The sequence below is a fragment of the Sipha flava genome, unplaced genomic scaffold (assembly GCF_003268045.1).
Source record: "Sipha flava isolate LNK unplaced genomic scaffold, YSA_version1 218_pilon_pilon, whole genome shotgun sequence".
NCBI lineage: Eukaryota > Metazoa > Arthropoda > Insecta > Hemiptera > Aphididae > Sipha > Sipha flava.
The window spans coordinates 132326-160213 of record NW_020272845.1 but is presented as its reverse complement, the minus strand read 5'-3'; the positions used below and the strand labels follow the sequence as shown (position 1 = coordinate 160213).

Here is a 27888-nt window from a genome sequence, read left to right as displayed (position 1 = left end):
TCTACGACAGATTCAACGAAGACACTTCTGGTAGACATTGTTGGAACATCTACTCCCATGGTTCGACGCAGTTTTGGCATGTTCGGACGCGAACGATTTGCTTGGATTTTGTGAAAATGAAAATAAAAAACCAATTGTTGAAACATTATGTTTTCGCTCACATGCATAACGGTGGTTTCGTGGGTTACGGTCTTGAAGATGGGATCGCGAAAGCTTCGAAAACCGCGGGCGCAACAGCAGAGCGTTGACGGTGGAGACGACCGTCGGCACCGGATCGATTGGTCGAGTGTCGCGGATGCATCGCGGTAGTCGTACCGACGACATGTCGTACGTCCACGGAGAGAAGTCCCCCGGCGTCGCGATGCCGTGGTTAGGATCGCGGTAACGTACGACCGCGCGTGCGGTGGGGGCACCCGGAGACATCCGCGACCTACTCTGCGTGCGATGCGCGGGGGACAAGGGGGGGGAGTTGGGCTATCGCAAGAGGTGCACGCGGTGCGTTGAAACGTGTGCACGCGCGCCCGCGCCGTCCGTCGAGAGCGGTCCAAGAATACACACGACCGACGGACACGCAGTTGCGCGGGCTCGAGTTTGCCGACGCAACCGAAACCATTCGGTCGTGCTGCCGACGCGTATCGTTATTACACGTTATTGTTGTTGTAATTATTTTATTTATTTTTCCATCCGGTATTGTTCATTACAGTTTAACATCGAAAACAATCATTACTGTTGCGCGGCCGTGCCGAGAGCTTACGGGAGAACATCGGCGGTTCGTCGGACCGACCGGGGGACTGCGAGACTTACCGCGACTGGTAGCTCCTCCACCGCATTGACCGCCCAGCGGTCTTCTGTCGACAGGTAAGTGTCGCTACGTACATCTGCACTACGTGCACTGCTGTGTTTTGCACCTGTACCGGCGACGTTACGGCACGACGAAATATCAGCTACTACCACCGTACCCGCGTAAATCGTTATTTTTTTGTTTCTCGTGTACGTTTTTCCGTTCGGATAGTTGAAAACTTAAAAATTACCAAAATCACAACGCAGTCGCAATCCGTAACATTTTATCGTTACGTGGGTTTTGCACTTGTATACATGAATTGAAATATAATTCTTAAATGGAATTTATTATAAATAAAAAATATTCATAGAAGTTTAAATGTATTACATCGGAATGTAATATTGTATTATTGTATGTCCATATTGCGAATTTTTCGAATTATATAAGATGATACTTCTCTGTTATGATATTTTTTAATTGCTGAGCTGTAATTATTTCACCTAATCAGCTAAGGAATAATAAAAAAGATTATACTACAGCTGGCATATACACTCTATATATATATTTATATCATATTTTTATCTTTGTGAATTTTAGACTAAATATTTGTTGAACGCCAACCATTTATGTTTTCAATTTAATCATTTTTAGTATCCTTAATTCTTTTCTCAATATTTATGTATCTCCTACATTTCAAGTAAATATATCAAGTAAAATTTTTGTAAATAATTTATTAAAAATAAATATTTATATAGTGTTAAAATTATGGTGTAGATTATAATCTACAGTGGTTAAGACGAATAGAGTGTGGAGTATACTATATGCATTTATTATCTCTATTAATATAAAAAATATTATGGTAATTGATATATAAATTAAAATTTCAAAACATAATTTTAATTGAATTACTAATTGAAAATAGTTCTCACCACGCTATTAGTTAGAAAATAATATAAAAAAAAAACAAAGTCGTTTTAATGGTTTTTGAGAAGATAAAATATGTTTAACACTAACTTGAATAATGCATAATCAATTTTATTATGTACATTTAATTTATTCAATAAATTGCATTCATTTTAATACAGGTTAAGTTTTCTGTACTATAAGTATACTTGTTTAGTATTGCTTATGACTCATAGCTCATTGTAATGATCACTTATTCATTATAATATTATTTACTATTATTAATATATTTTACTAATTGATTTTTAAAAATATATGAAATTAATACATTTTATTCAACATGTAAAATTATACAAAATATACTTGAAAAAAAAACTTCATGTAGGATTTTTAAATTAATACTTTCTTTATTAAAATACCTATGCATATCTAAATACGAGTACATATTCTTGCTTAACTGATACACGCAAACCGAACATTATCAATTTATTTAATTTCAGATAGCAAATAATGGCATTTATTACGGGGAAAATAATTAATCAAGTTTACTTTTTTATCTGTATTATGATAGTAAAAACTATAAATCAGAATTTTTAATAATACTATAATTACAAAAATTATTTACACAGTTAATAAATAATTAGTTAAAAAGGTAATTAAATTTATATCGGATACAGAGATAAAAAAGATTAAAGATAAAGATAAAAGTTAAAAAGATTTTAATTTATCAAAAAAAAAAAAAAAAAATAACTATATAATTGCATGACTCATATTGATATACATAATTTTCCGAGAGACGACCCCCTCTCCCTGATTACCAATAAAAAAAAAACATAATTTGGAGATTTAGTTTTAATCGTACACTAAATAAAGTCAAAATATATTTTAAGCTGTAATGCAAACCAGTTAACTTTAAATTATTAAAATTTTTCTTTCAAACCCCTCCCCTCCTTTATCATAGTCTGAATCTGCTCCTGATCTAACTACCAAATAGTTATATGGTGTCTTTATAAATAAGTTCATAACATCGCAGATATACATTTCTAATTATATAATACTAAGACAGCTTGGTCAAGGTTTAATGTGTGACGAATTGAATGTATTTTAAGACATTCAATAAAGTTAAAGTTTCGTATTTACATTTTTTTCTATTCGACATTTTTCAAAATTGTTACATCATCTTGTTGTATAATGCTAAATAAATAAATAAAACAAATATTACAGAAAAATATAATGTATTTAGTAATACGTACATATAAATTTTAAAATACGTGATCAATAATTTTATTTTAAACAGTTGTTACGATGGATTTTTCAAATCAAAGTGAAAATGCTCACATATCACTCTCTGATGAAGTGTTGGAAATCTTGGAAGCTCAGTTTAACAAAGTCAAAACTCTTCATTCTACTGATTTGGAGTTAATTGCAGCAGAATTAGGCGTTAGAGATGTAGACGTTAAGGTAAAATGAAATTATTTTCTTACTTAATAGCATCAAATATATAATTAGTTAGAAAAAAAATTATGAAGATTTTCAAATACAAATAAGTAAACCATATAGTTATTTATTAATTTATATAAAATATTTAAATAACGAATTCGTTATTACTTTATTAATATATTAGTAAATTACAGAAAAATATAAAACTAATAAACTACTAATATAAATACAAGGATTTTAACTGTGTTGTAATATTGCTTATTAAAAAATAATAAAAGTAAAGTGGCATCATTAAAATATATGCATTTAAAAGGTTTTAAAAACAATTGAATTATAAGTACACATTTAATCGTTAAATTGTTTTTAAATGACAACCTTGATCAGTATTAATATTTTTCTATTAAATCAATATTTTTATGGATAAGTTATTAAATAAAACCATATATGAATAATTAATAATGATAAGTAATATAATTAACATAAAAAAATGTGTTTTCATTAGTGCCAAATTTATTATAACTTTCAATAAAAAATATTTATTTTATTTAATCAGTAACAATGTACATAACTATACATCATGTTTAGTTGATTAGAATTTATGTAGTCGCTAATCGTGATCAAAATATGTTTAGAATATTCAGCATAGAGGAAAGTAAAATTTACGAGGATTTATGTTATATTAATTACCAAAAGAAGTAAGTAATTATCATATTATCTTGTACGTGAAAAAAATTAATTCAAATATTTATAACTAAAATTATAGAAACATGGTTTTAATGCAGTTATAATTTTTAGTATGATAATATTACAATATCATTTTAAAACCCTATCCTAAATTTAAATACATTTCAATAATATGAAAAGTATATAATGTATTGAAATATTTTCATATTTTTCCCGTAATACTCTTAGGTAAATAGTATATATATATATATATATATATATTTATGTGTTTATAGGATGAGATGCAAAAATTGCTAAAAGCTGGTGCTAATATTAATGTTTAAATTATCATTCGCTAAACAAATTATAAAATATATTAATTAAGTATTAAGTATTTATAATAATAAATTATATTAAAAATATATTGGATGTTGTGATTTGTATAATATACACTATTTAGTATTTATATATATTTACATATTATATTGAATTTAAAAAAACAAACATAGAATATATACTTGTTTATAATGTACTTGTGTGTAAATGTCTGTAGCAAAGAAACCTATCTAAATAGTTGCATATAGATATATTATGTAGTTAGGTACCTACTTGAAGTAAATCATGATTTATTATGATATATTAGCCTCTAATTATATTTTAGATCCCTTTATTTTTTTTATTGATTTCGATATACAATTTGCTTTTATTTAATTTCTTCGTGTTTTGACGGAATAAAATATTTTTAGCAAAGAAAACTTTTTTGGTTAAAGAAGAGTTTCTTAAATGTTATATAAGAAAATCTGTATTGAAAACCAAAGAACTAAAGTAGTTAGAACTCTGAATCCCCTCAAAAAATAAAGACTTTGAACATAAATAATTATATTATATATGGAGTTATTTTTTTAAACATATCGTTGTTGAGGTTGAAGACATAGTTTGGTAGTTTCTTCTGTATCATTGCAGTGATCTGAGAATTATTTTATTTCTATAGAATATGTAACTTATATTGCTTTTAAAAATAATTATTAAATTAAATTATAACTTTAAAAATTTTCTGATAATAAATAGTTATAAAAATTATCTACAAAAACTTTTTGTTGAATAATTTAAGAATTTGTTAATTTTAGTGTTAATATAATCTGACAGTTGAAACTTAACCTAATGTGATGACTAAAAATAACATATTGGAGCGAAAATAATCTAATTTAAGTATTATCGAACTAAGGAGAAATTAACAAATCACAATAGCTAATTGGACGCATATTTGAGATGTCAGTCAAGGATAAATGTATTTTATATATCATCATCATATAATTAACTTTGGCTTTATATAATATATAATTTATATTATGGTGACCATTGAATTGGCTCCCAATTTTAGGTAAATACTAATTCGACCCTTGAATTGGCTCCCGAAAATGTATTTTTTTAAATTGGCTCCCAAAACTGTTAAATATTATTATTTAACAAAGGGGTTCTCATAATATTATATGCGTTTACTTTTTCGACACCAACCAATCATAATCTAGTTTGATATAATATTTTTATTATATGTTATAACGACACTATAATTTTTTATGGGTTTTATCTTTTTTGTATTAATTTTTATTTATACAATATACATATTATATATTTTATAACAATGCGTTAAGCTATGATATTGCCTGTATTTTAATTTTTAATTATTGTTCGTATTTATTGTGTTATTAACTATTGTAGTAAATTTACTAAATAATTACTATGTCAATATTTGTTATGATCGAAAAGGGAATCGGCCTATTTTAAATTTGGTCGAAAAGTGAATCAGCTGAAAAGAGAAAGGTACGATTTTGGTCAAAAAATAAATCAACCTATTTTAAATTTGGTCGAAAAGTGAATTGGCCGAAAAGGGAAGGGTACGTTTTTGGTCGAAAACGGCCATGTCCGTTAAATAGTTATAATAAATATATATTTTTAATATTTTCATAATTTTTTCTAACATCGTTGAATTATCAAGGATGTGGTTTGTAAATATTCTTATATTTATTTTATGTATTGGGTCAGTAGAGCAGTAAAGGTATCAGAAGGTACACAATGATGTGAAGAGTTGTATTTGTGAATCTATGTGTTTCCATCCCATTATTGAAGTGAAAATCCTACAATTATGTAACACAAATCAAAAATAGATTCAATGTACATACAAGATACGTGTGTTCTAAGTTAATAGCTGAGAACTTCGTATAATTATGTAACATGTAATCTTTCTTTTTTATAATATATAGTTTTATTTTATGATTTCTAATACTTCATTAGAGACCTCGTAATGCTATAATGGGTTAAAATAAATAAATATAGTAAAACATTTTTTAGTAATAGTTTTATTAGTATTTGTTATAACGGACAAGAAAAATGAATATAGTTTATGAATAATTATAACTATAAAACATTTTAATTATAATATTATAAATTATTTCAAAAATATTTTGTATTTTGTAATAATATTATATTAATTATTAAGATTTAATAATTAAGATCATTATTAATTTTCATTATCCGTGTATGTTTTAGATTTGGTATACCAAACGACTTGCGGCATGGAGACGAAGTCAAGGACTTTCAGATTGTTTTGGGCAATTGTAAATTAAAACAAAATACACTAACTACACCTACAATGTAGATACTACATGTATTAATTATTGTTTAAAAGAGAACGTTGTTATTTTTCATAATAGAGATTTTATGATTTCTTTTATACAACATGGTAAAATTATATTTGTTGTTGTATTTATTTAGTTGTTATTAGTATTATATTGTTATATTTTGAATAATTTTAGTATTATGTTTTGCATAATTTTTTTTTTTTATCGTTGCATCGATTCGTAAAATACTGCAATAATACGCGAAAATGAACAAAATGTATAATATCTATATTTTGTTATTTATACAGTTTAATGAGTTTTTATTTCACTCGAGAAGTATACATATAGTTATTATGTAGTATGCCTAAAAATATCAAGTCTTATTTTTATTTAATAAAATATTTAAAGTTTTAACTATAAACGAGATTTGTTGATTTTTTTGGAGTTATTGCAGACTAATTCGCTTTTATCAGTAATTTAAAACCTTTATTATAAAAACTTTTCTGTTGTTAATAGTAGTATGTGTATTATATAAATGCTATTATATATGCTACATTTCTAATAAAAGGATACGACAATAGCTTATATTTTTTATGTTCTCAATAGTGGCAAACTTTTCATATTCTGTGATTATCCGTTATATATAGAAGCTTCAGATATTCTAACCAGGACTGTGTTAAAAATTGGAAATATATTAACATACTCTACTTAATATTTGTGTACGTGTACGCACCCATGATTTACTGAACTACTGTAGAATACATTTTCTGCTTTCAATAAATATATAAATAAAGCTATTTTATAGTAGCCGTTTTAATCATAAATTTTTATATTCTATTACTTGATTTAAAGTTATACGTCAGTCATTTGATTTTTAAATGAAACACGCTCTACGCAGTGTGGTCTGTTTAATTATATAAACGTGAAACTAATTTCTTTGAAATGGCTTATCTCAGAAACTACACGACCGATTACATAGATTTTTTTGTATCTTCCTGAACTCCCATCACACAAGTTTGATTTAAAAATTGTTTTTCCAAATATTTTAATTCGAAATTTTAATGCACAGAAATTGTGCTATGGCACAAGATTACAAATTAAGTCTGTGAAAAAGAACATTATTGAGATAAAAATAATTTTTATTTTATTATAATATTAATATTAACCACTAACATGGCGCAAGAACAATCGTTGAATATTACCGGCATCGATAACACAGATTTATGTTTCACCCATGGTTAACTTTATGATGCAGCGCATGCAGTGGCGAAATGCAATAAAGAGCTAACTACATTACTATACTTCATCAAATTATTACCTACGAAGAATATTATAATTGTATTGTATTATGAAAATTACTATAAATATTATAAATACTATAGATACGATTATAATACTATAATTGATGGTTATAAAGTAATACTAAAATCATTGATGATGCGGCGCTCTGTATAGGCAATTTACGGTCATAATCACAAAAGTTGAAGTATACAGACAGACCCAGTAGGTTATAGTTATCACAGAATAGATTAAACTAATGTATTTTTTTGACACTGTTGCGTTTATTTAAATATTATATTTATATTCATAATTATAAATTTTTCTTTTAATATAGTTACAAATTGTAAATGTATATCGGTATTGACTGCGCGGCAGTAGTTCAAAAAAAAGAAGTTAAAGTAGTTTAAAGTAAAGTAAAAAAAGAAAATAGTTAAAGTAGTTTTGCATTATCTGCAATACCCCAAGGATATCGTTCATAGTTTAAGACTCTTATCCATATATATGAAAAAGCAAAATATAACAGATATTAACGATTTAGACTAGTGATGGGAATAATCGAATCATTCGATTATTATTTTTCGATTATCAAAATTATCGAATGATTTTAGTAGGTGATCGAAATAATGTTACCAGACATATTTATCAAAAGAAAATTAATTTAATTATTCGAAAGAAATGCGTGTTTTACTCATTGCCGATTAGGTACTAAATTAAGAAGTCGGGTGTCCATCAATATTGAAATATTATTTATTTTTAATCATTGGTATAATTTCCGGTATCGGTAATCGCTAAACTAACCGCGGTTTAATACGTACACATATTTAGATTGAAAATGCAATTCACTTTCACACTAATAGATAATCATTCGATTATTTTTACAACCATTTCAAGCAGTTAAATCATGAATCATTCGATTATTCTGATTTCGTGTACTAATCATTCGATTATTCGATTATTTTAATTTCATTTACTAATCATTTGATTATTCGATTTTTTTTTCGATTACTAATCATTCAATTATTGAAATCATTCTATTATTCCCATCAATAATTTAGACTACATAAAATATTTGTCTAATTTGTTTAATGAAATTGAAATATTGATGTTTGGGAGATTTACTTGTGTTTTCTAAAAGCCAAAATTTATTAATTTTATAATGATGCGTGTAGTTTTTCTAGGAGACACTTTTTAGACCATGAAAATATGTATGGAGTTTTATGTAATACAGTACTAAATACACATCTTATATTATTAAATATTAAAGTAAAACAACGATAAACTCAGAAAAGAGGTAATTTTGTATTTCACTATTAATTGTTTCCCAATTTATTTAAAATTTAAAAATCAAATAATTAGTACCAGTAAGTTTATGAAATATTTAAATTTTAGAATAGCAGATTAGGTATGTTATTTCATTGGAATGTTAAGATTAGCAAATGTATGTTTTCATACAAGCTGGGCACATGTTGTTAAACCCATTTTAAAACTATTTTATGGTTTGATAAATTTTTCGATAAATTCATATATTCCTTTTTTTTAATTACGTCTGTTGATTTAGTTATGAAAGTTCAAAATAATAGTAATTAACTTAGTATAATTTGAAGGTTATTATAATATAATAACCTACATATTATGTAGGTATTTATGCATTTATTCGTATTAAATAAAATATCTGAGAAAAAAAAGTTAAAATTGTACTAATGTAGAATAATAAATTATCGGTTGTAACTTGTATCCTGCTGACATTATCAGCAGAATTAACCAATTAAATCGAATCTTTTAAAACATTATTTGCTTTTGAGCTTCAAACATTATCTAATATTTTAGATATACTAAATTGTTAGTCGTTGAAAATAATAATCTTATGACAAGCTTCCCGGAATAAGTAAAGGCATTTTATTTATTTCTCACTTTACCATTAACTATAGCAGGGACATATTTTAATGGAAGGGATGAAGGGGCAATCACCTCCCCCCTGAATCCATATTTAAGGAATCGATTATGAAAGATACACATTTAAATTTTTTTAATGTGGATCATTTTATAACGAAATCAAATTACAAGTGGCTGTAAATACTGAATTGGGCTTTTTGTCGGGTCCATACTTAGCGAAAAATCAAATAAAACACAAGCGTAATTTTCAAAATACAGACAGGTATTAAAAAAAACCATACAAAAGTCGATTCTAAGTGGATCCGGTATTAGAATAAAAAAAACCACAAATATTAAGTATTCACCAGATTTAAATATTACCAAAAATTTAACTTGGAAATTTTGAGCCTTAATTAAAGAAAAATTTGAGTCCCCCCTCCCTATAAGTAAGTCTAAATACGCCCCTGAACTATAGCCAGTGCTGAGAGATCGTTTTCAAAGCTGAAGTCAATACCGAAAAAACCGGTATTTTTAAGTTTTTTTTTTTATAACGGATTTGGCTTTTAATAATTTATTTATCAAGGGGAATATTTCATTACAGTTTGCTAAAAATAGTTAACATTGTAATACTAAATATTAGAGTACTGTATAACCATGGATTAAGATATAATGGACTGGAAACGAGTTTATAGTTAAAATATTTCAACAATGATTTAAATAAAAATGATACACTGTGTTTGTAAGTAATACTTATTAAGAAGTTACTAAAAACTGTCATTGTCTTAAAGAAAAATATTGTCATTATATAAAATAATGACGGGTACCAATAATTGGTCCAATAATTATTGTCCGCATGCCACATTTTTAATCGGGAACCAATTGTTCATTTACCGTTTTACGTGCATCGTGATTTCTAGCGGGACAACGGCTGTACGCAGGACCTAATGTATTTTAATATTGGAAATCGCTGGCCGTCCGGGGGTTTTTATTCCATGGAAACTATCGGCCGAGCTCGCAACCGGAAAAGTAATTCAAGGTGTACAGTACAACACAGTGGTGAATACAGAAAATATTTTCGGTATTCGTCACTGTGTTGTACTGTACACCTTGAAGTAATAGTCCATAGCTAATATGGACAGAGTTAAATGACCACTGCTATCTGAGAATTACTAACAAAACACATTAGGTACTTATCTACATTTCATTTACAGAATGTCCCAAAACGATTTGACGTTGGACGCAAGTTTTAGATTAGCGTAAAACACTATTAAAATATAACATACGTTTAAAATAATTTTTAAGTTTTTTAAAACATTTCGGAGGGGGGGCTGTGGCCCACTAGGCCCCCGCCCTATATACGCCACTGGAACAACAGATATTTCGTAAGTGGAATTCGAAACATTTTTCCTGGCAAAATTGTCGTGCATTCGACGGGACAACATCCGGTGCACGTGAGCACACGGCGGCTGGGCGTTAATTAATTTTGTTGACGGCGGCGGTCGTATAAACCAGAATAATAATAATAATATGACGGACGGTGTTATTTTGAAAACATTCTACGGAAACGATTCCCGCCAAAACACGCACAACAAGTGAACTATAATCACAAACTGGAGACCGTGAACACGAACGCACGCGCATATCGCCGCGGACTGAGGGCGCATGCGCACCCGGTGCGTACGCTGCGCGAAATCCCAGATCGGTTACTGTCGGCCATCTTTTGTAAACGGTTTTTTTATTTTTTTATTTTTCCCCCATTCTGTGGCATAACCATCGGTAGACAACCGTTTTTCGTTTATTTCCGTGGTCGACCGTCAACGTTCGTCGTCGTCATTGTTGTCGTCAGTCCGCGGTCTTTTTCACCAACTCCCGTCGGTAACACTATGGCGAACACGAATCGGTAAAAAAATCGAAAATCGATCTAACCGCACAACAGTACCCGCCAATCCTGTCACCTATCGGACACGGACTATCGCGTAGTCTGCGCATCTCGTCGTTCGCGCGAATTGTGTTTCCACAGTTTCTGGTTGTTATTACCATATTAATATCTCGTTGAAACGTGCGCCTGGACCAACGCCGGGCCAACTAGTTCTAAAGACTACGAATAAAATCGACAGGTAAATAGATTAATGACATTGTAGAGTTGTACTGCTACCAATCTTTCTATACCCGGGGAACGGCGAGGAATTACGACCGCGTCGATGTTATCCAGCACCGAAGTTCTTGTTCCATCGCATGTCTTGGCCGTTTCGATCTATTGCTATTCGTGTCGGCGCCATCCGTCTCCTCTTCAGTACGTGTGTGCTTGTTGTTACGTGTTTGTTTTCCTTCGATATGTTATTGTTTCTGTTTGTATCCTTTGGTGGTTCATTGTTAATTTTTGATAACATTTAGTTCTGTATGAAAATATACTCTAATTTACATTTCATAATAGTATCATTTACCTCTATTATTTGTTCTTAAAAACTTCATGTGTTATATGCTATTGTTGTTGGATCATAATTTTTTTTTTATTAAATACTTTTGTTTCAGAGCACTGTAAACAAAATTCGATAGCCAAAACTACTATCGCCGGTATGGCGTCCGTAGAAAATGGAGGAACACCTCCAGCACCTCCTAGGGCAAAAAAGACTGCTGTTGAAGAGATATACCAAAAGAAGTCGCAACTTGAACATATATTACTTCGACCCGATACTTATATTGGTAAGAAATTCAATTTTGATTTTATTGTTGACAAAATGTTTCAGTTACATATGTAATCAGACTATTTAATTTTTTTTTTTTTTTTTTGTAATTGTATATAGGCTCAGTAGAACCGGTTACAGAGTCTATGTGGGTTTATGAATCTGAACAAGATTGTATGGTCCAAAGAGAAATAACTTACGTACCTGGGTTATATAAGATTTTTGATGAAATATTGGTGAATGCAGCTGATAATAAACAGAGAGATCCGTCAATGGATACAATTAAGATTGAAATCAATCAGTAAGTACATTTTCAACATATTAAAAATATTAAGATCATGTTGTAAAATAAGTAAAGAAAATCGTCCTAGTTTTAAATATAAGGTATATCAATTAGGTAATAGGCTTTATTTTTTATTTAATTTTAGCAACATTTTATATTTTGATATACAAACATTTTAATTTCGTAGTTTAAATTCTAATTGGTAAAAAAAAAATAAAAATATTAGAAGTGTTTTAAATTATTTAAGAACTACTTAATTTAATTAAAAAAAAAATAATAAAAAATATATAAATATATATTTATTAAACATAAGTTTTCAAGTTAATTTTTAAACAAATTACTATCTAAATTCTTAGCAGTGTTTGTCGGGTTATTATATTTTGAAATTATATAATCGCTGTATTTTACTGCTTAAATTAATATCAATGAATGATAAATGTAAATTATTTCTACATGCCCTAAATTGTTAAATATAGGACATTATTAAATGTACATTACAATTAATATTTTATTACTTTTTAGTTTCAACATTAAACAATAACTTCAAAAATAATCACCACATTATGTTTTTGTTATTTATTTAATTATTTTAAAATAAATATTGAATTTCAGAAAAATTAAATTTACTGCAATATATAATAAATTGATACTGTGGTTATTTTCTTATTTCTTATAGTATATTATATTAATTTCTTTATAGTAACTAGGGTTTGATCAAGAGGAAGACTAAGGTGGAATGTCTATTCCCTCGGGCTGTAAGTTTAAAGTGGCTACAATGTGTTTTATAATCATTGGATTACAAATATAAAGTACTGTTTGATCAATTATTTGTGACTATACCTAGACAATATAAAAATATACTATACTTATTTTAATTAACATTAATTAGAAATTACCAAATCTGAATAATAAAATGAAATTATTTTGGGTGAAAAGGCCTTATCAAGATTAATAGCCCTCCTTATATTATGACCATAATCCGACCTTGATAGTTACAAGATTTTTCTAACTTTTTTTTTTATTAATACAATTTTCATTATAAATTATAATATTTGTTTGATACATAAGTATGCAACAGGATAATATTAATTAAATAATTATAATCAAAATTAATTTAATAGTATTATATAGTACTGCTTTATTTATATGTTTTTATATTTACTCTCATGTTTTAAATCATTAAAATAAAATATTTTTGGTATAATACTAGTGTAGTATACTGCAGTGTCAGACTTCAAGCAATTAAAATCATAATAAGTGTAAATAAACACTACATATTGGAGATAACGAACTTGTTGAATGAGTCTTGTAATATTTTATACTAGTTCCGAGTTAAGACTGATTTGATTTTTTGGTAATATTTGGGATAAAAACCCTTGTCTAATGGGTTAGTATTGCTTTTGTCAATTAGATGTTCAGATTTTCATCTTTTTTTTTTTACACATATACAAATGTTTTCTAAAACTCCTCCTTAATTATAAAATATAAATTATTTTTTTGATTTTTATATTTGTTTAAATATTTCTCCATAATTATGACCATGCACAATTTATATGAATTATCTATCAGGTTTCAAAACAGTAGAACATGTTATATTTTTAATAAAAAAAAAATTGATTGTCTTTATGGTTATTAGTCACTTGTATTTATGAGGAATAATGACCAATTAGACTATTTCTAGTTTTTATTTAAATGAATAAAAACAATTCGTAAAATATATAATATTTATAAACTTTACACTGGGTGGTACAATTATAATAAGATACATAGAAGTAAAAATAATTATATCTACAAAGTTACAAGGTGACAACAATTATTTTTGGTACACGCTATGAAACAAAATTTCTTGCGGGTGTTGTGACAGACGAAACGTGTAGACAACATGAGGCTAACATATTTTTATCATAAATTGATCTCAAAAAATATATATACAACAATGTATCAATAATTGGTTATTTCTTTCCCTAACCATATAATTATATACTTTAGACAACATTTAAATTTGATGTTTAGACTAATGAGTTTTTTTTTTTTTAAAATATTTGGTAATTTAAATAAAATTTAATTAAACAATAACTTGAAATAATAGCATACATATATTGTATTCAATTTTCAACTTCTTAATTTATCAAGTACAAATAATTTTGAATTTATTGTAACTATGAAGTAGAAGTATTTTGTATAAAATATTTATAATTTATACATCACTTGTGTTTTAAAGTAGTATTTTGTTTTTATTAACTATTTAAATCAGATTAGACAAGACTAAACCATAATTTTGTTTATGAATAATGAGAAGTTATATTATCACATTTTTTAATGATTTTCAATTTCAAATACCAGATAAATTAGGTTGAATTTAAAATTAGATAAGGAGTCCTTTTATTTATAAGTAATTAATTATCATTAGATAAATTAAATTGTATAAAATGGAGTTTTAATTTAATTTATATTTCAGGGAAGAAAATGTAATATCTGTTTGGAACAATGGTCAAGGTATACCTGTTGTTGAACATAAAGACGAAAAAATGTATGTTCCTACAATGATTTTTGGACATCTTTTAACTAGTTCAAATTATAATGATGAAGAAGCAAAAGTAACTGGTGGTAGAAATGGATATGGTGCTAAGCTTTGTAATATATTCAGTAATAAATTTACTGTTGAGACAGCTAGCCGTGAATATCAGAAAGCATTTAAACAGGTACTTTTTAATTTGAATAAAAAATGTATATTTACAATTTTTTTTAAATGTAATTTTAAAATTTGTAGACTTGGGCAGATAACATGGCAAAATCTTCTAATCCAGCTGTAAAAGAAGTTAAAGCTAGTGATTATACCAAAGTAACATTTAGTCCTGATCTTACAAAATTCCATATGACCTGTCTTGATAAAGATATTGTTGATTTAATGTCACGACGTGCTTATGATATTGCAGCATCAACTCGTGGAGTAAAAGTTTACTTAAATAAAAAATTACTTCCTGTAAGTTACAATGATGAATACCTTTTTTAAAAGGTCTTAAAAGTTTGATCTTAATGGATTCTTTACAAATAATTTCAGATCAAAAGCTTTCAAGATTATGTAAATTTGTATATCAAAGGAAAAGAAGACGAAATAGGGAATCCTTTAAAAATAGTGTATGAAAATGCTGGACAACGATGGGAAGTTGCAGTTACTTTATCAGATTCTGGTTTTAAACAAGTGTCTTTTGTCAATAGTATTGCTACAACTAAAGTAATTTAAATTCAATTAATTTAAGAATTAAATTTTAACAAATTATCAAATTAAATAATTTATCTAGGGCGGTAGACATGTAGATTATGTCACGGATATGATTGTGAAACAATTAGTGGATATTGTAAAAAAACGTAACAAAGGCGGAATGGATTTGAAAAATCATCAAGTAAAAAATCATCTCTGGGTATTTGTAAACTGTTTAATTGTTAATCCTACATTTGATTCTCAAACAAAAGAGCATATGACTTTACAAGTAAAAGCTTTTGGATCAAAATGTACATTAAGTGAAAAATTTATTAACTCTGTAAGTTAAATTATGTAATTACCAATATTATATTAAAAGTTTTTGTGGTTAATTTATATTAATTTTAATAATTTTTAATATTTTTTTTTTCAGGTATCCAAATGTGGTATCGTAGAAGCAGTTTTAACTTGGGCTAAATTTAAAGCTCAAACTCAATTACAAAAGCAAAGTGGTAAAAAGCATAGTAAACTCAAAGGAGTACCAAAATTAGAAGATGCTAATGATGCGGGTACAAAAAATTCAGTAGATTGTACATTAATATTAACAGAAGGAGATTCAGCTAAATCTTTAGCAGTTTCTGGACTTGGTGTAGTTGGACGTGATAAATATGGAGTTTTCCCACTTAGAGGTAAATTGTTGAATGTCCGTGAAGCTTCTCATAAACAGGTAAGTTATAATTTCTGCTTAATTTTGAATTGAAATAATTATATCACATAATATTTAGATTATGGAAAATGCAGAAATAAATAATATTGTAAAAATTGTTGGGTTACAATACAAGAAGAAATATGAAACTATTGAAGATTTAAAGACTTTGAGATATGGTAGATTAATGATAATGACTGATCAAGATCAGGTGAAAATTTACAATTTTTTTTTTATACGCTGTTAAATCTACAAATAATTAACAAAAATATGTTGTTATTAATGATATTTAAATATATTTAAATATATAAATAATTATAGTTGATATATAGAAATATAAAAATAAATGTTTGAAAATTTATTATTATGTTCGTAAAGTATGGTTTTGAATTAATAATTAACCTTTTTTTTTTTTATTATTTGCTTGTATATAACCTGTTAATGAATTTTTAATTTGAAATTGCTTTTACTTAACAAAAATAATAATACCCCAGACTAAGCATATATCTATATATTAATTTACAAATTTTAACCTTTTACTAATTTTTGATGATATTTGATTGATTTTTAGGATGGGTCGCATATTAAAGGATTGATAATTAATTTTATTCATCATAACTGGCCATCTCTGTTAAAACTACCATTTTTAGAAGAGTTTATAACACCTATAGTGAAGGCTTCTAAAGGCAAAGAAGAAATCTCATTTTACTCATTACCAGAGTTTGAAGAATGGAAAGATGCCACAAGAACTTGGAATAAATATAAGATAAAGTACTACAAAGGTTTGGGTACCTCTACTTCAAAGGAGGCTAAAGAATACTTTCAAAATATGAAACGGCATAGAATATTATTTAAATATGAAGATAATAATGATGGTGAACATATTGAAATGGTGATTGTTGCTACATTTAAAATTATAATACATGTTTTTGTTATACCTTTCATTGTATGATAAAATAATACGATTCTAATATTTAAATGTTTAGGCTTTCAGCAAAAAGTGTGTAGATGCACGTAAAGAATGGTTAACTAATTGGATGATTGAAAGTAAGAGACGTAAGGAAGCTGGGTTAGCTGAAGATTATTTATATGAGAAGAATACCAAGTCTGTGACTTATAAAGATTTTGTAAATAAGGAATTAGTTTTGTTCAGCAACATGGACAATGAACGTTCTATAGCATCTGCCATTGATGGATTAAAACCTGGATCTCGAAAAGTAAGGTTTTAAATAATTACTAATTAATTTTATTATTCAATTTATTCATAATAATTTATTTGTATAGGTCTTGTTTACTTGTCTTAAAAGAAATGATAAACGTGAAATTAAAGTTGCACAATTGGCTGGTTCTGTTGCTGAACACTCTGCTTATCATCATGGTGAAATGTCTCTAATGTCTACCATTGTTAATTTAGCTCATAACTATGTAGGAAGTAACAACATCAATTTGTTGCAACCTATTGGTCAGTTTGGTACCAGACTTCAGGGTGGCAAAGATGCAGCTAGTGCCAGATATATTTTCACAATGCTAAGGTAATTTTGAATTTAAAATATATATGATCTAATTAATTTAATAACTTGAAACTACTATAGTCCATTGGCCCGATCTATTTTTCATCCTCACGATGATCCATTGTTAACATATCTTCGAGATGATAACCAAAAGATTGAACCGATTTGGTATATGCCTATTATTCCTATGGTTTTGGTTAATGGTGCAGAAGGTATTGGAACAGGATGGATGACCAAAATACCTAATCATAATCCTAGAGAAATTGTTGCAAACTTAAAACGTATGATGAGGGGTGAAGAAATATTGCCTATGGTAATATAAATAAAAATTTATCATTATGAGTTAAATTAAATTGTTCTTTATTTTTTACAATTTGCAGAAACCTTGGTTTAAAAATTTTATTGGACAAATTGAAAAAATTTCTGAACAAAAGTTTATTTCTAGTGGTGAAGTGGGAATAATAGGACATAATAAAGTAGAAATCACAGAACTTCCTGTTGGAGTTTGGACTCAAAATTATAAGGAAAGTGTGTTAGAAACTATGTTATCTGATACTGAAAAATCTCCTTCTGTGATTAGGTGTGTAGAAAAATGAGAAAAATATTGTTTAAATATATTAATATTTAAATTTATTTAATTGTATCTTATAGTGACTACAAGGAGTACAATACTGATACTACTGTCAAATTTGTTGTTTCTATGAATCCCCAAAAACTTCAAGAAGTAGAAAATGAGGGCATCCATAAGTTTTTCAAATTACATTCATCTCTTTCTTTGACTTCTATGGTAAATTTCTATTCATGATATTTTTACAATTAATAATTTATAATTGAATATCTTAATTTTTAGTGTGCATTTGACAAAGATTGTGTATTAAAAAAATATGAATCTACTAAGGAAATATTGCAAGACTTTTACACTGTTAGATTAGAATTTTATGGTAAACGTAAGGCATATTTAGAAGGAATATTAGGTGCTGAAGCAGCTAAATTGACTAATCAAGCTAGGTAAGTCTAAAATTTTTTGTATCAAAAAAGTTCTATTTGTAATAGCCGGCTTATTTTAATAATTAGAAATTAAATTTGTTTTAAAAGCTTATTAATTTTTGTTGTAATTCAAAATTTTAAAAAATGACATTTTTCTTATGATCTTAAAATTCTTATGTTTACTACAGTAAAACCTCGATAAGATGGAAATCCCGGTATTATAAAACATTATTTTGGTTCAGTTTCAAATTATATACCTATAATTAACTAACCCTGTCAAGACGGAAACCCTGTTAACACAGAAAAATGTCATGGTCCCAAGCAATTCTGTCTTATTGAGGTTTTACTGTATGAACTATTTTAAATTATTATAATTAAAACTGAAAATAACCAACATAACTTTTAAAACACATGAAAATAATGATTTAACTATACAGAAGAAATATATAATTTATATAAATATATATTGTTGAAAATTACCATTTAAAGGTAAGAGTTTGCTAGAGCTGCTAATTTTGTGCAAGAATAGGAAGACCAAGTGATTTTGGAGTTTTCTCTCGCATTCATGTAATTTCTTATAGACGCAAGCCAATTTATACAGTTTTATTGAGAAATTATTGTCATAACCGCAATCTAAAGATAACTAAATTTACCTGATAATTCATTATACATAAAGTGAATATAGAAGATTTTAAAATAACCATTTCAAATGATTATTATTTATTTGTTCATTGTAGTATCAAATATTGTTGTATTTAATATATACAAACAAAAGGTATTAATTTTTTTTTTTTTAAGAGTTTGAAATAATAAAAATTATTAGAGGTATATTAAAATTGAATTTATTAAAAATTAAATGAGCAATTAATACAAAAATACATAACTACTAATTTTGGAAGAAAAATATGATTTAGATCATATTTTTTGTTTATAGTAATAGACAATTTTATAAAAATAGTAAAATACACTTAACAATTTTTTGAAAAGTAAAAACTTTGGTCTGGGGTAAAATATTAAGGGATTTAGAATATTAATATAATTAAATAATTTAAATCCACTTCATAATACTGTATTCAAACTAATAAACTTGAATATTTTGAAAAATTCAGAACATAAAAATGTAATCAATTACTACTGAAAAACCAATAAAATGCTGTGCATTCTTTAAAATATCTATCAGATATTAATTGTATTAAAGATATGAGAGTAAAAGTCAAAAACTGTTTATCATCTTACCTTGAGTAATATATTCATTTTCTGTGTTTAGAATTTGTCATAGTATTAAGTTTTGTAAATTTCAGCAAAAAATTTTGATGTTGATTTATATTTATCTCAAAATTCCTTACTAACTTAATATTTAGAATAGAACTAAGTTTTTACTTTTTAAAACTTTTTTTGGGGATTTCAAAACATTTGAATTATTTCGTAGTTTGTTCCTTATACATTTATTTTGGATGAATGTAATATGTTTTTTTAAATTCTAATACATTTTATAAAGCCTTTAATAAATCGAGTAAATATCAGCTTATTTGTAAGGTATTACACAAATTATTATTTTATGTTAGTGATATCAATAATATGTGGTGCAGTTGGCCAACAGAAATAAGTTGACTAACCTAACCTTGTAACTTAGTTCTTTTCTAATAACTTATTGCAATTGTCTTATGTATTTAAAAAGATCACCTAATTAAAGAAATTAATTTTATTATTTTATAATCCGAGTATATTTGTTGACAATTTATTTTTATTAAAATATACTTCTAATTAATATGTGGAATAACTAATATTTCATTTTATTTGTTTTTCTATCATAAAATTTTGCTGTAATAATAAATTGCCTAAATGTATTTTGTCAATATATCATTATTTTATTTTACTAATAATGTTATGATTTATATTTTTATTTTATTTAAGATTTATTGTTGAGAAATGTGATGGAAACTTAAGAATTGAGAATCGTAAGAAAACTGAAATGATTAAAGAATTGGTTAGACTAGGTTATAACAGTGATCCTGTTAAGGCTTGGAAGTTAATTCAAGATAGGGAATCTGTAATGGTAATTAATACATTTTATTATTAAATATGCTAAAAAAACAAATCGTTCATTTTCATTTATTTGTTATATTTTTATTGTGTTTTAGTTAGATGAAGCTCAGGAAAGAGTTGCTGAAGATACTGAAGAAGATGAAACAGCTCCATCAACTAGTGCTTCATCCAAAGATGATGAAAATATGGACTTTGATTATTTGCTTGGTATGTCATTCTGGCATTTAACTTTGGAAAAAAAGAATGAGTTATTAAGAAAAAAAGAAGAAAAATGTACAGAACTAGATATTTTGAAGAAGAAAACTCCAATTGATATTTGGAATGAAGATTTAGATGAATTTTTGATTAAAGTAATTAAAAATAGTTTTATCTTGATACTCTAAATTCTTCCTGTATTGTATGAATTTATTATTATTATTAATTGTAATTTTAATGTTTTCTCATGCTAATTTTTTATTTTTAGTTGGAAGAGGTTGAAGAAAAGGAGAGATTAGATGAATTAGGTGATGAAGGAGGAAAAACAAAAGGTGCTAAAAGTGGTAAGCTAGCTATAAGTAACAAGAAAAAAATAAATCTAGTTTCTGATTCTTTGCCATCACCTGCTGCAAGACGTATCATTCCTAAAATTGATGCTGAAATGGTTAAAAAAGAAGAGAAATTAATAGCTGCTAAAGGAAAACGTATCGAGAGAAAGGTATACTTTATAATAAAAGTTAATTATTGGCTGAATTTACCATTTCATTTACTTAAACAATTTTAAATCTTTTCTTTAGAAAAAAGGTGATGGTGATGCTGAAGGAGGTGAAGATGAAGTAAAAAAAGAAAAGAAAGCGGCTACTAAAAAAAAAGATGCTTTAAAACAAACCAAATTAAATTTTGATAAAATAGATGATGGTATTAAATTTGAAAATGATTTTGATGATATTAAAGTATTAGATTCACCTCCTCCACCCCCGAGAACAGTTTCAAAACGACAAGCTGGTATTTGTTTATAAAATATTTATATTTATATTCATGGTTAATATTTTTTTGGTACTACTTTTGATCTAGCTGCAAATATATCGTTTAAATTTGAAAGTGGTGATGAAGACGATCCAGGAAATATATCTGACCAAAGTGATGCTTTTAAAATTTCAACGCCCAAAATATATTCAGATGAGTAAGTTTTATCATTTATAAATAAGTATATCTATATTCTTAAATTGTCAAATCATTTTTCATAATTTCTGTTATATTCAATTCCTAATGTTTATTTTACTAATATTGTAAATGTGTTTAAACCTTTTAAAATACTCACGTTTTTTAATAGTGTAATTTGAACTTTACCTAGTGGAGGGAATATACATTATGCATATACTATTTGTTTGGCAATCCAATTTTTAATTATTATTTTCATTTAATTTTACGTACCAAGGTTATGTAGTGCTGGAATATTTATATTTATAGCCTAAAGATAATATTCTTATACCAATTTATAAATGTTATCAATTTTAGCTATTGTTTTAGTAATGAATAAAAAAGGCTCTGGTGTGGATTTAACCTTTCCTGTTGCACTACTGTTTTTGATGTAACACATAATTTGCCACAGGTGTAAGGCCGGCTGTAGTGCCATCACGCTCCCCACCTATTGGTGAACGCTGTGTATATTATTTGGTCGCGCTTCCCTCTTTCTGCTCCGTCACCAGATCAACACGTGTATACACGTATGTGTATATCAGTGAGCGCTAAGTGTACTCTGCGCATGTAATTGTATACTATAATATATATATATAACTAGCTGACCCAACGAACGTTGTTTTGTCATATAAACTATTTTGAAATATTTTGCTAGAAAAAAATAACTAATTTAATATAGGCATGTAAGGATGTGGATAAGGATAAGAATGTAAGGAAGAGGTATGGAGTACTGTGAATGGTGACGAAATATAAAATGAAAAAACATCAAACATTTATTTTTTTAATAATTTATTAAAATTGATCCATTAAAATTCTATATTTTGTTAATTATGACAATATTAGTAAAAAATAATATCTATCCCTTCATGCAACAGTGTGTACAATATTTTTTGCTATCCCATCTTTTGCCAACACAAATTGGATAGTTCGAGAGCATGTCACGTATAATTGTCTGTGTGAAAAATATGATGTGCTCAAATCTAAGCCACAGACAGACATTGTTTGGCCTTGAGACTTATTGATAGTCAATGCAAATGCCAATCTAATTGAAAATTGAATGCGTTTAAATTGTATTGGCACATGTGGGTATAATAAGGATTCGCGGTAATTTTCACCTCTGAATTTGCCATTTAAAATGATGGCTTCGATAACATTTTTCATTGATTTTTTAACGACTTATCGCATGCCGTTGTACAACCGTGGTGGGTCAAATTACAAAGCAAAATAACCGGAGATCAAACCTTCAATTGTATTTTATGCGGTGGCATGCCTAGCAAATCCAATGAGTTTAAAAACTCTGTTGGATAATTTACAGCTTCAGTAGTATCGCAAACTATCAAAAGATTTGTATAACACCAAGTCTCCTGGTAACAAATTTTGTATCTTGAGATTCAATTTGTTGATGTCCACATTTTTTGCTACTAAAATTGCTCTTTCTGCCAACCATTCATGATTTGTGTATTGTCTGTGTATATTGGGAAATATCTGGTCAATGAGAGCATCTTGCGAATAAATAATTGTGCAGAAATCGGTCGGTAATTTTATACATCCCATTTCATTTGTAGTAACTTTCCCATCTCCAATATCTAACAATTGTTTTGAGAATCTTCCGCATGCAGCTTTTTTTGATTGAATCACAAGTATTGAAATTATTCGCTCCCTATCTTTACATACATTTTGGCCATGAATTGTTGACAAAGCTCGTGACATCGTAGAATAACTTTGTCCTGATCGCGTCTAATCATCAGCCGATATGCATAATAATTCTTCGAACTAACATTCTTGTTTGTTTTAGCACCTGTTGCGGAATCTTATTGTTTAATATTTATGCAATACTCGTCATTTAATACCAAAAATAAAATTAATAGTTTTTAAATAGTCTTTAATAGTTTTATTTAATAATTAATTTGCGCAGTTATCGATTGGGTCAAAAATTATTAAATTAAACTATGATTTATTTAACAATAGCACTTTTCCAACATTTTTTTTGTAAAAACCTTCTAGCAATTAAAAAAAAATTGAGCCAAATCAGCCCAGCTGTACTCAATTCATGAAATGTTATACATTTTTGTATGTATTTATTTGAATGTGTTACTTATTATTAATATATATATATATACATATACATATTTATTTATTATTCTTATAAATAGCTATAAAAAAATTTCTTGTGGTTGGATTTTTAAATATTTGAATGTAATTTAAGAAAAATACTTCTGAAATTTTGTTACAATTTCAAATAAAAAAAAAGTAAATAAAAATGAACACTTTTATTTTATTAATGAAATTCTTTGAAAATCTCTCTATATCCATTTCTCTTAAAGCGCATCATATCTCTCTCTACACTCACATGTACATAAGCAGTATTCGATTGAATATTTCAGTATATAAGTTACATAAACTAATGTTATTATTATTAATATACTTACATATCAATTTATGTTAGAGTACACAAACGCCACAGGAGATAGTATAAATATATATATATTTATTATTTTTAATACTATTTTCCAAATTTAGGGTAGACAATAACTTTGTGCTGCTCAATCGACATTGATGTTTCACATCTTCTGCCCGTCCTGTGACAGGCTCATTTTTTTTTTTTTTTTTTTTTTATTTAGTCAATGTGTTAATATTTGTTTAAATTAGTACTTATTTTATGAATAATATTTGGAAGTTAATTAAATGTTTACAATAGCTGATCATTAATTTAATGATTTGTATTAAGTTAAACTGTATTAACACTAAATTACTTATACACTTTTTAGATCTTTATCTGATGATGAGTTTTTACCCAAAAAGAAAAAAGAGTCTCCAAAGAAGGCTGCTAAAAAGGAACCTGCTACTAAAAGAGCACCAGCTGCTAAAAAGATACCAGTTAAAAAAAACAATGGTACATCTGAAAACATTTTACCATCAGATGCTGAACCTCCAAAATCACTTCCTACTAAAAGAACAGCTGCTAAAAAGAAGCCCATAGTAGAATTGAGTGATGATGATGAATTAATATCTGAATCCAAACCAGAAAAAAAACCTAGAGCTGCTGTTCCAAAATCTAAACGTAAATTAAGCTCATCAGATTCAGATGATGTATTCAAATCTTCGTCCACTAATAGTATGTTGTTTACTTATACATATATATATATATATATATATATATATATATATATTTTATTGTTGTTTATTTTTTTCATTTTAGGTAAACCTCAAAAATCATTTGATGATTTATTTGGAGAAACTAATTCGAAAAAACTTGTGATGTCTGATGATGATGATGACTACAATATGTCTGCTGATTCAGATGAATCTTTTGTTCCTAAATCAAGTATATTAATTTATTTTGACCTATACTGTTTGTTTTCTTTAATTACAATTATTACAATACTACTAGGTTTGAGTGATAATTTAATCCCCAGTATTGTTCTAAAACAAACTAAAATATTATTTAATATTAAATAATTTGATGAAATACACATCAATACAAATATACTAATCATATTCTCTGCTTAGTTTTTTTTTTAATTAGAGATTAACCATAAAAAACTATTATTACTCAGAATAAAATTACAAATTTATATTATCAGATGGATTTATAGAATCGTTGTGATATGCAATTTTATTTTTTATAATTTTATTTAATTTAACATATTTATAATATTAACTTCATTATTTAAGATTAATAATCATTTTTGAAAAAATTAGCTATTCTAAAACTATTAATTCAATGATGGGTATAAATTGTATACCATATTATAAAGTTTTAACCATATTTTTAGTGTTTTTACTATAAACGCTAAAAGTATGTTATTTATTCATGTTAACAATTATTCTTTTTTTGGTTTTTTTTTATAAAAATAATCCCATCACTTGTATTAAAAAATTTTTAATTGCCACTAATAATCATCTGAAATAAATAATTTAAATAGATAAGTTCATCATATAAAATAAAGTAATTAATCATCTGTAATTAATTTAATTTCATTCTTTTTTATTCACTTTTCATAATTTTTTGAAAATTATGAACATATTTTTCTGATTTTACTTATAATAAATTCATAGTATATTTTTGTACGTAAAAGTAATATTTATACGCAATACTGACAGCAATGCAAGCAATATGAGTATAAATAATAAAGTTGAATAAGAAAATCCGACTTTTATAACACTCATAATTTCATTTAAGGAATAAGTAACATCCAAACATAAAATTAATATATTATAATTTCTTAAAATATTTATTTTTCTGCGTGAAATAAAATTCTAATAACTTAATTTGAACACAATGTCGTTATATACAAATAATTTACTAAATTAATATTTGTATTGTTGCAATTTTAAGACCTAGTTAACTATGCTATTACAATTTTTAGAATATTATATGAAAATTTGTGGCTTGAATTTAATAGCTAAACATATAAATATACTATACAGTGTATAATATTCAAAATCTAGGTCATAAAGTTGTGATTTTATAAACTTAAGAATAATTTTAATTATTTATGATCATAATGTGATCAACATAATTCAAACGCATATTAAGCTCAATGAACTATGTGAAATTAACTTAAGAAATTAATGTTAATGCTTTTTATTTGTGAAACTTATTCTCAATACTCCAAAAGCAATAATTAAACAGATTAAACTTTATCGTAGTCTAATAGATTTAGGTTATTCTAGTATATTTTTAGTATCAATTTGAAGGGTCGTATTAAACTAAAATTTGTGTCCACATTTAACTGTTGTTCTTTAATTATTTGTTTATCAATATCAGTGAAACTATGAATTATCATTCACATGATAGTAATCATCATAACAAGATATAAATATTAAACAATTTAATTTATTTTATTTTTTTGTTTCTTTCACATATTCTTTAGTTTGTAAGTTATATAGATTACTCTTACTTATAGTTTTCCAATTCTTTTATTGAATTTACTAAATCTGTATTCTCTTTTTGGATTATCTGAATTTGTGTAATTAAATCATAATGTTTAGATTTCAATATTTTCAACTCATCCTTCTCATGTATTATTTGTGTCATATGAGTACGAATGTAATCCAAAGGATTTATTGACTTTATTTCTAGTTCATAGAGATTTATTAATACTTTGGTTAAAGCTTCAAAAAGACCTGATTTATATAAATATTTTTTAAAATCTTCATGTTTATCGATAGCCTCTTTTGTAGCCATTTTAAACAAATTAATTGACAATTTGCTAGTATAAATATTAATATTTACTACTATTTCCATGGATTTTATTGTATACAGATAACCTATTTGTTACTATTGTAATTATTTAACTTTGTTTATTTTTATTAGAAATGAAGAAAAAGGTATCACCTAAACAATCTTCTAGAAAACCACCAGCAAAGAAGATTAAAGCAAAATCACCTTTTGAATCGGGTTCAGATTAGAACTAATGTATCTAAATAATTCATAATCTTTTAATATTATATAGTTATGTTCTTTTTTTTTTATAACCTTCATACATTTATTTCTCTGATAAGATATAAAACTTTTGAATTACGTTGTTTACGCTCAGTATATACTATTACTGTTTATTGCATTTTAAGGAACATTTGATTAATTTTAAAAACCTATGTATAAGTTCTACAATTATATGTATATTTTTATTATTTGAGAGAGAGAATTACTTAATTTTAATAAAATGTACTTTTTGTGAAGTTTTCTTTAGGCAGATGTACTTCTGGTAAGTTATTGGCATATTTTTAAT

General features: G+C 26.6%; 3 protein-coding genes across 4 annotated transcripts; 2 read left to right on the top strand and 1 right to left on the bottom strand.

Annotated features, from left to right (window-relative positions):
• Positions 1–515: 515 nt before the first annotated feature.
• On the top strand, positions 516–6538 carry LOC112683080 (homeodomain-only protein-like). Its single transcript, XM_025553944.1, has 3 exons — positions 516–858; positions 2982–3145; positions 6335–6538. Exons 2-3 carry the CDS (start codon positions 2990–2992, stop codon positions 6404–6406), a joined length of 228 nt encoding a protein of 75 aa, XP_025409729.1. The 5' UTR covers positions 516–858; positions 2982–2989; the 3' UTR covers positions 6407–6538.
• A 4714-nt stretch (positions 6539–11252) lies between these two features.
• On the top strand, positions 11253–27790 carry LOC112683060 (DNA topoisomerase 2). Of its 2 annotated transcripts, none has more exons than XM_025553920.1 (24): positions 11253–11675; positions 12091–12261; positions 12363–12543; positions 14984–15227; positions 15296–15508; positions 15587–15760; positions 15828–16067; positions 16161–16454; positions 16513–16644; positions 17005–17325; positions 17420–17650; positions 17718–17965; positions 18026–18257; positions 18325–18524; positions 18596–18731; positions 18795–18952; positions 20846–20987; positions 21073–21327; positions 21441–21671; positions 21751–21958; positions 22028–22136; positions 24922–25268; positions 25353–25478; positions 27474–27790. In XM_025553920.1, exons 2-24 carry the CDS (start codon positions 12135–12137, stop codon positions 27566–27568), a joined length of 4644 nt encoding a protein of 1547 aa, XP_025409705.1. In that variant the 5' UTR covers positions 11253–11675; positions 12091–12134; the 3' UTR covers positions 27569–27790. The 2 variants fall into 2 exon arrangements, with proteins under 2 accessions (XP_025409705.1, XP_025409704.1); XM_025553919.1 differs by lacking the exon at positions 11253–11675 and adding an exon at positions 11693–11851.
• Positions 27006–27465, bottom strand: LOC112683061 (c-Myc-binding protein-like). The gene has a single exon (XM_025553921.1). It carries the CDS (start codon positions 27402–27404, stop codon positions 27054–27056), a length of 351 nt encoding a protein of 116 aa, XP_025409706.1. The 5' UTR covers positions 27405–27465; the 3' UTR covers positions 27006–27053.
• Positions 27791–27888: the final 98 nt, after the last annotated feature.

What these genes read in the sequence shown, in the direction of transcription:
- LOC112683061 (XM_025553921.1), bottom strand. Translation starts at nt 27,404, where the DNA reads ATGGAAATAGTAGTAAATATTAATATTTATACTAGCAAATTGTCAATT.
- LOC112683060 (XM_025553919.1), top strand. Translation starts at nt 11,794, where the DNA reads ATGTCTTGGCCGTTTCGATCTATTGCTATTCGTGTCGGCGCCATCCGT. An exon ending in AAGATAGGGAATCTGTAATG is followed by an intron (nt 20,988 to 21,072) that starts GTAATTAATACA and finishes ATTGTGTTTTAG; the next exon opens with TTAGATGAAGCTCAGGAAAG. An exon ending in GAAAACGTATCGAGAGAAAG is followed by an intron (nt 21,672 to 21,750) that starts GTATACTTTATA and finishes TCTTTTCTTTAG; the next exon opens with AAAAAAGGTGATGGTGATGC.
- LOC112683080 (XM_025553944.1), top strand. Translation starts at nt 2,990, where the DNA reads ATGGATTTTTCAAATCAAAGTGAAAATGCTCACATATCACTCTCTGAT. An exon ending in TTAGAGATGTAGACGTTAAG is followed by an intron (nt 3,146 to 6,334) that starts GTAAAATGAAAT and finishes TGTATGTTTTAG; the next exon opens with ATTTGGTATACCAAACGACT.